Source organism: Colletotrichum chrysophilum (assembly GCF_026319265.1).
Source record: "Colletotrichum chrysophilum strain AFK26 chromosome Unknown scaffold_60, whole genome shotgun sequence".
NCBI lineage: Eukaryota > Fungi > Ascomycota > Sordariomycetes > Glomerellales > Glomerellaceae > Colletotrichum > Colletotrichum chrysophilum.
The window spans coordinates 22,641-37,822 of NW_026517347.1; the positions used below are offsets into that span (position 1 = coordinate 22,641).

Here is a 15,182-nt window from a genome sequence, read left to right on the forward strand (position 1 = left end):
GCCCATAGCCTGACGGGCCTCAGCTTACGTTGGCTAGCCGTGATGAGGATTCCAAAAAACAATATCATCGTCCCAGTTTCTATGACTGACCTAACGATACATGGAGGTTTCAGGGGCTGAAGCCCGCGCTCATCTCAGCATTAACCATTGAACGGTGAATGCAAGTGTCTTCATAACGACTTTTGGTGATACTTAGAGTGTGTATTACTTAGAGTGTGAATGATGTGTTGTCAACAAGAAAGTCTACATCGCTTGTTGGGTTCAATGAGCAAGCGACTTTTGATGTACGGCGGGAGTAAGCAAAATCCTAGGCCTCAAAACCACGTCATTACTCTTCTACCAGGTTATTTCGGTCACTTGAGTTGAATTAGCAACGGAGAATATTGAGAGTAGACAGTATAATAACTTACGGTAGCTCGAAGTCAGGCAAAAACCAGGACAAAACCAGCGCTGGCGCCGAAGCTCCGACGGCTGTATATACCATATATCTCATAACATCGGAAAACTGGTGAGAGGTAAGCTGAGATGATTGTGTGAACATTGAAATGGAATCATTCCTTACGGCATGATTAATCGCAGTCCTCTCAGGAGTGCCCCACGCAGGCGCAGTTCCAACGATCGAATCGAAGAGCGAATCGACAAGCTGTCTTGAGGCCCCGTTGCCGAGATACCTGTACAAAGCCGGCTTGAATGTATTCGTGTAGATGCCCCCGGCTATGCATGCGCCAATACTGCCTCCAATAATGGAGAAGCAGATGACTAGAGCGGTGATCTGTGGCATCTCGCGGTGAGGAACGACGACCTGGGCAGGAACTAAGACCGATAGTTGCATGATGCCAGAGCCTAGACCCTGAATGATTTGGACGACAAAAAGCTCCGCAACCGAGTTGTCTGCACCTCTTAGGCGAATCATGACACCGTACCCGATCATACGAATGACTGCGGCCGAAATGAGAAGCCACTTATACCGCCTGGTGTAGGCCATGGCCAGACCGGCTATGATGCCCATGACACATTGCATGACGCCATTAGTATACTGAAAGAATGTCGCATCCCGCGCGGAGAAACCACGGGCAACTGTGGACCAAGAGTAGAGATAGGTGTGAGTGCAAGAGAATCCGATGGAATCGCTAGCGATGAGAAAAAGACACAAAACGATTGTCCTGTTACGGAAGTAATGCCCTGGCATAATCGGATGCTTTGCCAGGAACTTCTCGTACATGGGTAGCAGAATAAGGATAAAGCCGCCCAGGATGATAAGTGCGATGATGTATGGGGTTTGCCAAGCACTTGCGCTTCCAGCAGCGAGTGTCAGTGGCAGTAGAACCATGGCGATACCCGCAGACAGTAAAGCTGAGCCGCCAAGGTCAATCTGAGAACAGAAGCTGTACAATGTCATCTTCTGAGATGGCGCCAAGCCTTCCTGCTTTGCCTTCCGCTGGAAGTAGAGCAGAGTCGAAATAATGAATGCGCCGCCGATGGGCATGAGAATTGCAAACATGCCAATTCCCCAGCGCCAGCCAATGCCACCGGGCCTAACCACGTCTTCGATGATGAATGCTGCTGCCCACGGAGTAATCAAGAAAGGGAAGAACGAAAAGCTGATAGCAAAGCCACGCCACCTTGCCGTAGTGATGTCGGCGATGACAATATCATTCATTATGTTTGTCCCAGACTGGCCGACAGTGTAGAAAATGGCCCCAGCGGCGTAAGAGTCGAAGCCATGAGAGGAAGCCATCAAAATGTAGCCTAGCACATAGAACGAAATCGTCATGATGTATGTCTGTCCTCTGCCAATGACATTGGATACCTTTGCCACTGGGGGCTTGATGACGGCAAAGACGATACCATTAGCTGTGCCGAGTGTTGCCAAATTGGAGAGTGCCGAAAAAGATGACGTCGCATAGTTATTGTAGATAGCAACGGTGGTGTTGTCGAATTCGCTATCACGGATGAGCTTTTCCTCATGGACAAAATCGGTATTGAGCACGTACTACACAATCATAATGAGAGCCAACCCGGTGATAACGAGCCATCTTCCTTTCTTTCCCCATATTGCCTGTACTGCTTCGATCGTGCCGACTCCGGACTCTACCAGCTCGGAAGACCTAATCTTGTCGTCGGCATCGGGGTCGTCGACCCCGTCATCCGTCTTGCCAGCCGCCTCCACGTCGTTGGCAGTCCGCGGAACTGTGATGCTATCGTCGGCGGCTTGCTCGGACGGCCGAGAGTCCGAGCGGAACTGGCCTTTCAACGAAGTGATGAAGCGCATCGCGACTCGTCGTTCGGCTACTTGGTGCCGGAAAGACGGATTGAAGTCGGGCTGCGGACGAACTGTTCGCGGTCCGAGTAGAAAGATGCGGCGACTTTAACAAACTTTGAGTCAAGACTGCGCGTAAGCATGCCGGCGCCTTGCCCAAAGTTGCCTTTTGAGACGATCCCCGCCCTCCCAACAAGAAGTCAGTCTGCGGCACGTTGATGCGCAGATACCACCTATCACAGGGATCGGCTCATTGACAACCGACAACCGTCCAGACAGAGTTTGGTGCGGCCCGGGAAGACATCCCGCTGTTGTTATCTACCGCTCGACTCAGAGGCAGCGCGGGGTTGCGCGGGGTGAGCCAACCTATCACAATGAAGACGTTGTCATCGTACATGGTCTTGTGATAACATTGCTGATAGCAGTTTGATTCATGAGCCGTTGCGACTCGTCCGATACTTGGTGGGATTGTTTTCCATGTCTCGTGTCACTCATCCATGCTTCCCGAGGCATGATGAAATGATAGCATTCCAGAACCGATAGCTTGCGATAAGGTTGGTCGTCAATGGGATGGACCCTGGAAATTAGATCTGTTGAGCGGTGCCGAACGGGAGAATCCACCCTTATTGCGCCGCAATTTAGATATTTGCCGACATTAACGGCCGATGGCGGCTTCGAGAATGGAGCACGCGGGCCCGGCACCCAAGATGGAGTCGTGGGTCCCGGTCGGCGGTGACTGGCATTTAGTCGATGAACCCGGCTCAAGGATCGCTGAAGTACTGGGAGCTCCTGAACATCAAAGATAGAACGTTGAAACATCTCAACGAGTAAGTGTAAACGTGGCTAATTGAGACGGCCAGGAACTGACACAGGGGCATGTTCTTTTCCGTGCAGCAGAAACCTTCTTCACTCTGCCGATAGCCAAGACGCAGATAATCAGATGAAAAAGATAATGCAAGCGTGGCTCAAGTAGGCAATCTCGAACGTCTTTCTTATCTCCCGACCGACTTGTACGAGTCGGGCCATGGGCCAAGAAGCTCGAAGGATGCGCTAACCCCGAAGAAGCGAGACACCTGGTACACCATCTGCTTGTCTCCGGCCACATGGTCAGCGATCCGGAAAAAAGGACCCCCACAGAATAGACCAGTTGTAAAACAAGTCAGCCAGAGGATATCTTCTTCTGAGCCGGCTGGTGCTCTGCTTTTCCCCTTTTATTTTCTTGTGCCTCTCCTAAAACAGCGGGCGGGGACTGCAAGCGCAATATCATCCTCATCGATTTTAAGATGGACACTAAACTTGCGGTCGAATTTTCGGCTCCCACTCAAGTGGCCCGGCCCAGATCCAAGTGCAAGGCAGCGGTCACCGCTGCTGCGCTCTCGGCTCTCGGGCTGGTGGCGCTTTTCAAGGGTAGCTTCGTTCCGTCCCCATGGCCTACTTCCACACACCGACAGGCTCACGAGCCCCACGGTTCCGCAGGTTGGAGTTGGTCAAGCGTACGTAATGAGTTGTGATAAAACCGTGAGCATTGAGTACTAACACACTACAATCTTCAGATCAAGCCAAGCAGGACCCTTGAGTGGCATGAGTGCTTTGAAGACGGAGGATTTGACTGTGCTAGACTTGATGTCAGTTCTCAAGTTCCCTTCAAGAGAAGATGGTGGTGCTAATTGGCTCCGAAAGCTCCCTATGAATTGGCTGGAACCATCCGATGACCGCAGAGTTGTTGTTGCGGTTTCTAGAATACGTGCTACAGACAAGTCCAACTACAAAGGCCCCGTGTTCTTCAACCCTGGTGTAAGCGATATCGCGTGGAACTTCAGACAGCTGGGTTAACTTTTAGGTTAGGGACCCGGCGGCTCTGGAGTTTGGTCTTTGAAACACCACGGCAAATACTTGCAGGAGATTATCGGCGAGAACCATGTGCGTTGTAACTCCCGGATAGGTGGTTGACGCCCGATATCATGCTAATACCTATCTTTTAGGATCTGATCAGCTTCGACCCAAGAGGCAGTGAGTTGTACATGACCTAAGAGTAAAGTCTTCCGGGACCTAACGCAAGCTAGTTGGCGCGTCTATTCCCCGGATTGAGTGCTGGTCTTCCCCACAGAAACGCCAAACTTGGGGCATGCAAGACCCAGGCCTACCCGATGCTCATGAGGGTGCCTTAGCTGAAAGCTTTGTCAGAGGGGCGGCGTATTCTCAGGCATGTGAGAATGCCATGAATGGCTCGGGTATTCTTGAGCATATTGGTACCGTATCTCACGTTCGAGACATGCTTGAGATAGTCCACCAGACTGGATACGACAAGCTGAAGTACTGGGGCTTTAGCTACGGCACGATAATTGGAGGAGTCTTCGCATCCATGTACCCCGACAAAGTCGAGCGTATGGTCAACGATGGCAACGTGGATCTCAGGGAGTGGTTCAATTCCCAGCACATAAACTTCTTGAGGGACACGGATAAGGTCTTGTATGCCTTCTACGAGTTCTGCTACCAGGCCGGCCCTGACAGATGTGCCTTCTACGCAACATCCTCGCAAGCGATTGAGGAGAGGTTCAACAAGCTCCTCTCGGACATCAAGGCGCTTCCCATCGTCATCAATGCAGATGAGAAGACTGGACCAGACGTGCCGTCTGTGGTAACGTACTCGAAGGTCAAGATCCTCCTTTCCTCCGTTCTCTATGAGCCACAGTACCAGTTTGAGAATTTTGCCAAGATTCTCGCTGCTCTGGAGAGGAGAGATGGAAGGCCTTACTACGAGCACTACAACCCCAACAAGCCCTCAACTGCCCCGCTTTGCGCCCCGAGGCCGGTGTCTCCATTTGAGCCCTTCCCTGAGATACTGGACGGCACACCCGACGCTTTTCCAGTCATCATGTGTGCTGATCATCCACCAGTGCATGACCTGACATTGGAGGAGGTCAAGAGACAGTCAGAAGAGTTGATTGGGCTCAGCCCAGCTACTGGTTCAATCAACGTCCCATTCCCTATTACCTGCAACCAGAGAAACATCCGTCCGCGATGGAGATTTGATGGTAGGTTTTTTGACTTAAGGTAGCCCATTTGAGCAGGTCCGTCAACTAAACACGCTACAGGACCTTTCGAGGGCAAGACAAAGCATCCTATTTTGTTTATCGCCAACAAATTCGACAACATCACGCCTCTAGTTAGCGCCCGCAACAACAGCGCCGGCTTTCCTGGCTCTACAGTCTTGGTCCAGAACTCATATGGCGTAAGTATGCCGATGCACGCGGATGTTGCAGTATCATTTCATTAACGTATCATTAACAGCACACAACTCTTGCCGCACCATCCAAGTGCACCAAAGGCTACATCAAGGCCTACTTCCAGAATGGAACTCTGCCCGAAGCCGGCGCAGAGTGTGAGGGAGACTCTTATCCATTCGCGGAACCAGTAGGGACCGAGATGCGCGTGTTCAAATCGTCTATGCACTTCTAAGTACACTTTCGTCACGAGTAACGCCCGAGAACTTGAATAGAAGTAGAAGTCTGTCTCCAGATACAACTGTAGATTTTGAAGATGATTAGAGATAAACTGTCGTTATACATTGCCAGACATACTTAGTACTTGTATGGAGAAAGTCCTGATTATCAGGTTGCAGAGATTCAATAAATTGATTAAACACACTGTACTGAGGGGGAATCGTAGTAATATGTACCTGGCTCTCTCTCATACTTGCTCACCATCGTATTTCCTTCACCTTTAGGACGTTCGGCCAGCCTCTCTAACGTCTCGGAGTGCTTGCTGGCAGCTCGTGCGCCACGCTGTCATCCGGAGCATCACTTCTGACCGGGCTGTACCCAAAACGTTCTTGAGATGATGCGTCCATCTCCACGGGCTTCGACACAGAATCCAACTCTCGGAGCTCCATCTCAGAGCTTTCCATTTCTGCTGGTGTAGGTGTCGAGTCCAACTCATTCACACCTTGTCTGAGAATTTTCTGCTCTATCGCATGGCTTCTGTCCACGCCACCAATTTTATTGGAACCTGTGTTGCTCGGGCTGGACTTTCTTCCAAAATTGCCTCTTGCCTCCGTGAACCATAGCACTGCCTTGTCAAAGACATCGGCTGGCGCCAACGGACCTTGTTTTCGCTTTCTACGACGACGGCATATCCACAATGCTGCCGCGACGGCAGCGACTGCCCCGACCGCGATCCCTGCAATCCCGCTTTTCGTCACACCTTTATCTTCGACGGCATCTTCTGTGACTGTGGAGCGTACCGCCCAAGACCGGCTCCAGGTAGTCTGGAATGTCGTGGCCGAGTTAGACTTCACCACGGAGTCGTCGAACCTCTGCACAACGCTCTGTTCAATGCTTGGGCCAGGGGCCTGAGCAATGTACATGACCCCCTTCTCGTAGTCAACAGCCATAAATGCAGCCTGCAGAAATGCCCGTCCTAGCTGACCAGCATTCGAAGCTCGGGAATCTGTTGACTTGCAAGGGAAATAGTTGACGGGGAATTCCACCAGGGGTGGCTCGAGAGTCAGATTGAGGAGCTTGAAGGGGACTTTGATCGTGTAGTTTGTTGCCGTCTTATCCGACAGAACGAATCCAAGGTAGGCAGTTGAATTGATGAAATCACCAACCGAGCCGATGCGGGTTGACTCCCACAAGTAGAGGCCAGTGTCATTATGAAACCGCAGTCCCAGATTTTCCGCTATCCCTTCGCATATCCCCGGTTGAAGATAGATATAGGGAGACACGGGGTTAGGCATGACTGTAGCAGATCCAGTTGCCCCCCGGAGGATATCGTTGTAGTTTGTGCCGTTCGTATCTCCAGGGTCGACCCAAAAGCTGCCGTTCGATCTTGCAGGAAATCCGGAAGCTTCCCCAGTTTCGACTCCCATGAACACGTCTCGAAGGAAAACTTGTGGAAAGCCAACTTCCATCGAGAACGTTCCAACATTGCCAAGCACTCTGTTCTGCTCGTAGCCGCCAAGAACCAATGACCCAGGTAGTTTGAGTGCCGCGCTGCCAATGTGAAGGCTCCATGCTGCTCGATCGATCTTTCCCTCTGCTTTCAATTGCTCCAAGAGACCAGGAGCTGCTTGATGCGGCTGTGTGCGGTACTTTTGTGGTCCCAGACCAAGAAATCCTACTTTTGACGGCTCGCTGGCGGCGCCGGCGTATACATCCATCCACTTGTTACCACCACTAATGGTGGCATTGAAGTTCAGATCGCTGCTTCCGAGTGAATAACCGATTGTGAGATTGTCGACGTAGACCTCCCCAAAGTAATCTCCTCCAGTATACAAGTAGCTTTGCCAAGTGTCAAAGTACGCACTACTACCATTCAATGGCTTCGCAGAGTAACTAGGACTCCAACTCCCGCCCACTTCGTTCATTAACATCTCCGTATAGCTCGAGCCACTAGGCCACAGTGGTATTCGGTCTTTTTCGGTCGTCACCATGACAGCTTGCCATGGGCCATCGGGGCCAATCTTCGCATTCGGAAAATTTGAGTAATCGGTCGTCCATGTGAGTATGAGTTGTGAATCGACAGTTGAAGCTGCGATGAGCAACGCAAAGAAGTGCAAGATTTTCATGGCGTTACCCAAGAACTACCACTTCTGAGAGAAGATGAATGGCCAGTGACGAAGAGATCAAATTGACGACGCAACTTGGTAGGAACAGCTTTCGCGTCTGCAGACTGTTGAAGTTGATGGGGTAAACATGACAACCCAGCACCCGCGCAGAAAAGGGGCAGGTGAATCCTTCGAATCCCAAAAGTGGCACCGTTCCCATATTAGAAAATCGCCCCATCACAGGCAACGAAGTTGGCTAGGATCCCATTCCATTTGGACCAATTTGAGCGAATAATCATCAGCGAAAATGAAGTGTAGGTTTAAAGGATCTCGCGGGCTTTTCTCCTCTGACTTGTGTAATAAAAATTTGACTCTGAAGATACGAGCAACCGTCCCTTTGTGAAATGCCCTCGTGGTCTTGGAACTCGTGCTGGATGAGTTACACCAAATAAGGTACACGTCGAAACTAGCTACGCAATCACGTTCACAGGGCAGGTGCGTATATCCAGACTTATCGCTTAACCAGCATGCCTCCGTATTGTGATACATCATCAAGGAATCAGTCAGTTTACACCATTAGCGAGTGTAAAATTGACATCCAATATAAGATTATCGAATTATAAACCCGCCCTCTCTAAAAAAAAAAAGAGAGCATTACTCCGTCGAGCCCACCAGCTTGCCGGCCACGGTTCATAACTGTCACCAAGGCCTGGCGCGATATGCAGTTTATTCTGCGATTGAATATTGGAAGTTTACTGCAAGTATCCAATAGAAACTGACTTATTTCAAGGAAAAGTTGCTGAAAGGTTCAGGTTATCCAGCCACACCCTCAAATCATGTCCTCAGATTATTGTGGTCATTTACGATACACAATTCGCGCATGATCAGTTGCGGTAGCCCAGGTCAAAAACAAGTACAAGATGATGTAATGATTCTTATTTTCAGACCTCAGCTCTTTTCAATGACCCTCATGATATCTCGTGACTTTGTCCTCACTGATGACGAAAACAACACTCATGTTCCTTCCGGCTAGACTCTCACCGCATATCTTACAAGTTCCCAGCCATGTGCAAGGAGGAAATATTATCCACGTTGATTGGAGACTCCTCGTCTCCTCACCGCCAATCTGAATAGAATGTACGGACGCTCAGTCCCTAAGCTCTTCGCCAGCGCGTGACCAGACGACCGCCTCGAACGGATAGTCTGTAGATCATCCGCTGGTAGATGTACCGGGAGCCGGATTCAGCGATACATGTGGACACTCGACACTTCCATAGCGGTTCTGTGTAGTGCCAGACCAGAAGCCTCGTGTCCAAAGGTCGCAGTTGGGTTGACGAGTGACAGTGAAGGTCCATTCCAGGTTGCCGTCCAGTCCGCCGCAGATAACATCACGCGCACCAGGATCATCGCAAGGAGTCAGATCGAGGAGCTCCGCGCAGACAGCATCTTTGTTGTCGACTCCGGTTGCCGTGACTGTATAAGTGGTCCATATGACGTCCCCATAAGCGTCACATTCGGCTGCCAATGCGATGGTGGAAAGGCTGAGAATAGATAGAAGAGTAGTGAAGGGCTTCATGTTGTTTCTTATTATGTTGATGGGGTGATGAGTTATTTGGACTGCCGAGAATTGAGCTAGTCCTCAAAGGATTGTCGGAAATAGCGAATGATGGTGGAACTATGAAGCGGTGAATCCTCTAAATGGACATAAGAAGGATCTTATATGAATTGACCAAAATGAAATGTAGCCTACCTACGTGCGGGTTCCATGTTACATCAGATAGCTTAAAATAAGCTTGAAGCAGAAGAGGCAGGCGCTTAGCCGCTGAACTCCTTGATATTACCGGTATGCAAAGGCGCTTCGTGACCCACAGAGCATCTCTCCGGTTCTTTTGAAAAAGTGTTGTGGGAGGTCGGAACACACAATTCGTGCTTTCGTACTGGGCTAACTTTCATGCCGCGTCGGCGTTCGAAGTCAAGTTGTGGCCCGTCATCTGGCCGCATCAAGCCCCTTACTATAGGTGTCGTAAGGTAGATGGAGCCGAAATTAAGATCTGGTTGCCAGATAGGCCGTACACATCGTCATAGTAGTCCCGTGAGCGCCTACAGACACAACAAATTTGACCCACTATGGCTGACAGACACGCCTTACTGAGATGATAATACTATTGGTGCGTAGCACATTTTTCGTTTGGCAGTTGAGAGGCCTCCGAGCTTCGCTGGGTTTCAGATGAAGCGCTTCTCTCTGATGCGAGACGTACGACGCAGGCAGCTGGCACTTCAATACTCAATCGACACATTTCGTGAATTTGCCTCACACTGTGACTGGCAGTGGCTCACTCAGATGAAACAATCCCGAGAGATTGCGGAATGCAGTCTCTTAGTGCTTACGCCCCATACGGAGCAATTGGCTTTGGGAGGCGGTGTCCAAAAGTAGCCGCAAATCCTGGCGGTTCACCGGCGAATAACACGATCACCATGGATTGATGCAATAGGTCTAGCCTGTAAACCTCGAGGCAATCTTACACGAACCACTGTGTCGGTAACTTGTCATGAGCTTATTTTTCCTGTCATTCCCTGGTTGACCGTAAACAAGACCACCCCGGTTTCATTGACCGCTTCGGCTCTGCAGTGGTCTTTTTGGACCCGCGCGCCCACGTCAAAAATGACTGGTTGAAAGTTCATCAGGTACCAGAACCAACGCACTGGGAGGCGGTAAGGCTGTGACGTGGACAAGATCCAGTCTACTGCAATTGTGATTTCTTGCACGCAGATTGGCCTGACCCGGCTTCAGAAACAGGTGAACTGCAGGGGTGTTTTGCCCGACCACCTGAGTATGAGACCTCAAACAAAAAGAACGCCACACGTTGACCAGTAGAATGATTAGAAATGGTTCCTTCTTCTCAGCAGCCGCTGACATGCAGAACTCGCTCCATCAATCAGAAGGCTTATATGGCTTCCTCTTTTGACCAATCATCAGTCAGCGAAGTGGAGGCCCATAAGGAGAGCACTTGTCAATAAAATTTGTAGGTACCTAGAATTTGAAAGAAACCATAGTATCTTGCGACGGAAAACGAGAAAGTTAACAGAGTTCCTTTGGCATCCGAGTGCTTCAAGCTAAGCCGTGCGGCTCCGATGCCGTGTCCCAGTTCCGTTGCAACGACCCACTCTTCCGGTACGACGCTGGCCGGCCAAAGGGGCTGCGGCCAGCTGTTGCGGAGATTTTGTACGGCCAGGTCTTCGGGAAAGATCCACAGCAACGACTTTTGGGTTGTAGCACTCGTGTTCGGGCCTCTTTAGCATCGTGGAAGCGGCTTTTCTCACATTGCTAGGTACTTTGTGAGCGTTGACTAACACGCTCAGTCACCTTTCATCTTTCCTAGTTCGAACTCCTCGCGGGCCATCATGAGCGACCCACGCCGCGACCAGCGTTCATCGCCGGACTCCTCCAGTCGTTTCAAACCAGACAGGTATTTCTCTGCGTATTCCACATGCCAGGTTGATCGTCCGATTCGGGTCTTCTTCAACCCCTTTAACACCGCCTTCGTGCGCGACCGCCACCACGTCTTCTCTTGATTCATGGCGCATCGCCTGAGAAACATGAGCAAAAGGCAAATTTGGTCGCTCCTTGAATCCTTAAGTAGCATATCACAGATGGTCAAGAGTCTACTCATCTGGATGCTCTTTTCGAATTCTATCTTGGCTGCATAACTTGCGGAAAGGGAGGTCGGAGGAACGAAAGTCGATAGGTTCGCTGCGAGGTACATCATTACCCAGTGAATGTAGATCTAGGTCGTCAGAAATCGTACTTGTGACCTGAAACTGAAAAGCCTACCTCTATCTCGGAGAGCAGTTCCTTACGGAGGTCGAGGTCTTTGATGATGCCATACTTGTCCGCAATCTTGATCAGCTGAGCCACCGTCTCGTCAGGGGAGGCCTTGAGATTGACAAGATCGCAGTAATACAACAAGACAAGGAGGTCCTTCTCCGGGTCGTCAATCAGTGCTAGGTGAGACGGTCTGAACGGGAGAGGCAAAGCCTCGTCTCCATTGGAGCTCGGCCCTGGCTCAGCCGCTCCATCTGGGTGGTTGAGAAACGGGTTTACAGCGCGTGCCAAACCTAAGAGTATCTTCGAAGGTGGACCCAGATCAGTCGTTAAGCTGAGTATTGTCGACTCAATTACAAGAGAAACATAATCGCGAACGTTGGCAGTTTCGCGGGCTTCATCAACCGACCCGTCCAAGTGCTCCACCAGTGACGCCACAGCCTGGGGTCCTGAGCTTGCGTCGTCCCCAGCCAGATAGAGATTGCGCAACTGAATTGTGGAGTGAATGGCCTGTCGTGCGTTCTTTGAAATGATTGGAGGAAGGTGGCAAACCCATACCGTTGTCGAGCTTAACGTTTTGGCGACGCGGGGCGGGGGTGGCGGACTGCGCAAGTTAGGTCACCGGTCGATCTTGGGCCCAACATTAGACTCCAACTCACCGCGAAGAAGCTCCCCCCATGTCAGAGAGCAATTGCGACACCGAGCTTTGAACGGATGAATAGTCGGGCGCGCCCAGGAAGGTGAAGACGGCGGCATTCATGTCGTACGTGGGCTACGGCGAGACCCTCAGATTAAAAGCTCGGGAGCTTGGGAAAGTATCGCAGCGAGGCTGACTGCGTATTTCTTGATCTTCACATCGTATTTCGCGTCTGCATGTGCGACCGAAGGCTTCGAGTGGCTGAAGGGCCAAGCTTCCAGCTACGCGAGGGAGCTGAACGGCGGCGCGGGATGAGCTCCCGGATTGGACCGTTGAACGCCACCGTGTTTTCCAGCCATCACAAGACGCGTGCGGGGTACTGGGGTAAGACCCTACGCTATGCCGGGTTACAGGTCCATGGAGCATTGTAGGGATTGAGAGCTGCGATGCAAGATCTCAAGAGGCGATGTGGTGACAAAAAGGATGTATGTTTGTTGTGTTGAGTAGTTCGATATGTACTCAGAATGCTAATATGTACACGTCCTTGACGATGATGCGTGCCAGATTCGTGCTTCGCCTGTAACGCCATTCCGTTCCTGCATCCCTTAAAAATGCACACTTCCAAATTGGTGCAGCTCCAATGTCCGGAGACTTTCCCATGATATCCTTTCCTAATGATGCCGCTTATAAACGCCTTTGCCAATGCGATGGGTGATCGATATGATAATTCGATGTTGGTGGGGACCGACGATGTCGTCGTTGCTGATGGAGTGGGTGCGGGTCTCTTAGACCTGGTTCTGAGCCTCGTAGACTTGCATCGCCTTCTCGAGCTCCTCGAGGCTCGATCGGTCTCCGTAGGCATCCATCAATTTTGCCGCACGCTTGCGGTCTTCCACTGCCTGTCTTTCCGCCTGCTCAGCCATGGCGATGCGACGCTGGACCATGGCTTGTCGGTAGGTGTTCAAGCCGTAGCCAACGGCCACGACTGCTACTGTGGGCGGGATCCTGTTGCCACATCCGTCAGTATATCTGTTTCTTAGTCCAACATTGCAAATATTGGATGTTCATCGGCTCATGGGAAAAGCGTACCATCTCATGGCGAGTCTGCGGGGGGTCTGAAGGAAGTAGCTCGGGGGAACGCGAGCGTTGGTTGAAAAGGCTCTGGAGGCTTGTCTGAACATGGTATGTGATGATTTCGTTTTGGTGTGGATGTTGGGGGTCGATCGATATTTGTATGATTCGTCTGTATCTTGGTCCGTTGAATGTAACGCAAGGGATGGGAGAGATCTCTTCGGGCTAAAAGAAAGCGCCGGGTGGCAGCGGCCATGCATTCATATAATGAACCCTCCAAACGCCAGAGCGTCTCCCGCCCATCGCAGTCGCCCGCGCCCCCTTGGCGTGACTATCTGATGAGACCCCCCAACAACCAGGTCATCCCCTAACTTGCAAGGCCATATCCGTAAGGTAGCCATTGGATTGGATGGCCACACCAAACAGGGGCAAGCATTTCCGTAGGGACGAGCACCTCCGCAGGGGGCAAAGCGGGATGCGCGGCAGTATTCGTGTGACACCAGCATGGCACCACGCTCAGCAGCGCCTCAATTGGGCATGGCGCCGCCATCGTTCCAGAGCGTCGATTGTGGGGTGATGTCGACCGATTTGCGGGGTGTAATCGGCACAGCCCGGGTGCAGTAACGTGACGGCTGCTGGTCCTCGCTGGAGTCGCTGGAGTCCGGGAGACCTTGACTTTTCTTTTTGGGGAGGCGGTCAGTCCGGAGGTTGTCTGTTCCATGTCACGGCGGACGGCGAAAGAAGAGGCCGTGATGGAGCACCACAGCTCTCAGCTGTGTTCGTTGAGTTGCTGGAGGTGAGGGCGACGACAACATTCCCGAGGTAGCTTGCCGGCTGGTCGCGCCCCCTGTCCACTATCTCTCGACTTGTCTGTTGATCCCTGATTCCTTGACCACACCAAAACGACGCTCGCACAGCCCCCCGGATCTGCCTGGGCGGCTGGCTGGCTGTTCTCTCCAGCGCCCGTCCATCCTGTGTTATGTTGTTGTCTGCCCGCATGTGATGGATGGTCTGTCTTCGAGGTCGGGAAAGTGCATGACGAACATTCAACGGCCGTCGGAGGGTTCCGTTGCTTCCAGACCATGTCAATTCGCCTTCTAGCGGTGTTTTGTTCCACGGTAAGACTATTATGACATCTACTGCTCGGCAATAAACTGGAGATGTCTCAACAAGACCCTTTGGCTTGACAGGCGTTTTTCCATCCGTGCTCAATGTTTTCCCCATTCTTGAAGCCGAGAATTGTCATCGTCGACGCCCAAATGCCGATTCCACCCGCGAAAAAACAGCAGACTCCACTCCAAATCGTCCCGAAATCTCGTCACATAGCCGAAAACCCTCGTTGATGTCATCTCTGGTCCCTGAATATTATCTCTGATTTCATTTCCAGAAATCCCACAGAGTCAGGCCCATGCAGCCGCACTAGGCCAGATCTCATCTTGTCTCCATCGTATTACGCTCTGGCCCAGCCTTCTTTTGGAAGCCTTTCGTTCAATTATCACCAATCCGTTGCCAAGGCACGAAATAGGCGAGCTGCACCACCCCCGGCCTGCCGATGTCATTCAACGGAATTTCCATCAATGAGCTCAACGCATTTTCCAATGTCCGTCTCCACAACCCGCTGCCAGCTTCAGCGCTCCGCCAAGAGAGGCAGTGTTTCGCAACGTCACAGCAGGCAGTCGTCCGCGACTCTTGAAGCTCCTGTGAACCAATTTGATGACAATCGTGATACTGAAGACTGTGTTCAATGCTCAAATTTAGTTGCCTTGACATAAGTATATACCTAGGCAAGAAAGTCTCTAACCTGAACCTTGCCAACCTCTTGGGACCATCACATTTCAGATGC

The 15,182-nt window shown here is 51.3% G+C and overlaps 4 protein-coding genes across 4 annotated transcripts; 1 reads left to right on the plus strand and 3 right to left on the minus strand.

The window, feature by feature from the left end:
* Positions 1–328: 328 nt before the first annotated feature.
* On the minus strand, positions 329–2,272 carry COL26b_007396 (uncharacterized protein; the record flags this gene model as incomplete). Its single annotated transcript, XM_053180188.1, has 3 exons — positions 329–356; positions 411–1,993; positions 2,066–2,272. 3 exons carry the CDS (start codon positions 2,270–2,272, stop codon positions 329–331), a joined length of 1,818 nt encoding a protein of 605 aa, XP_053035797.1.
* A 2,206-nt stretch (positions 2,273–4,478) lies between these two features.
* Positions 4,479–5,719, plus strand: COL26b_007397 (uncharacterized protein; the record flags this gene model as incomplete). Its single annotated transcript, XM_053180189.1, has 3 exons — positions 4,479–5,295; positions 5,356–5,492; positions 5,552–5,719. The coding sequence occupies 3 exons, from the start codon at positions 4,479–4,481 to the stop codon at positions 5,717–5,719; spliced, it is 1,122 nt and encodes a 373-aa protein (XP_053035798.1).
* A 5,445-nt stretch (positions 5,720–11,164) lies between these two features.
* On the minus strand, positions 11,165–11,885 carry COL26b_007398 (uncharacterized protein; the record flags this gene model as incomplete). Its single annotated transcript, XM_053180190.1, has 3 exons — positions 11,165–11,593; positions 11,641–11,810; positions 11,831–11,885. The coding sequence occupies 3 exons, from the start codon at positions 11,883–11,885 to the stop codon at positions 11,165–11,167; spliced, it is 654 nt and encodes a 217-aa protein (XP_053035799.1).
* A 1,168-nt stretch (positions 11,886–13,053) lies between these two features.
* COL26b_007399 (uncharacterized protein) lies at positions 13,054–13,449 on the minus strand (the record flags this gene model as incomplete). Its single annotated transcript, XM_053180191.1, has 2 exons — positions 13,054–13,273; positions 13,358–13,449. The coding sequence occupies 2 exons, from the start codon at positions 13,447–13,449 to the stop codon at positions 13,054–13,056; spliced, it is 312 nt and encodes a 103-aa protein (XP_053035800.1).
* Between the last annotated feature and the right edge of the window lie 1,733 nt (positions 13,450–15,182).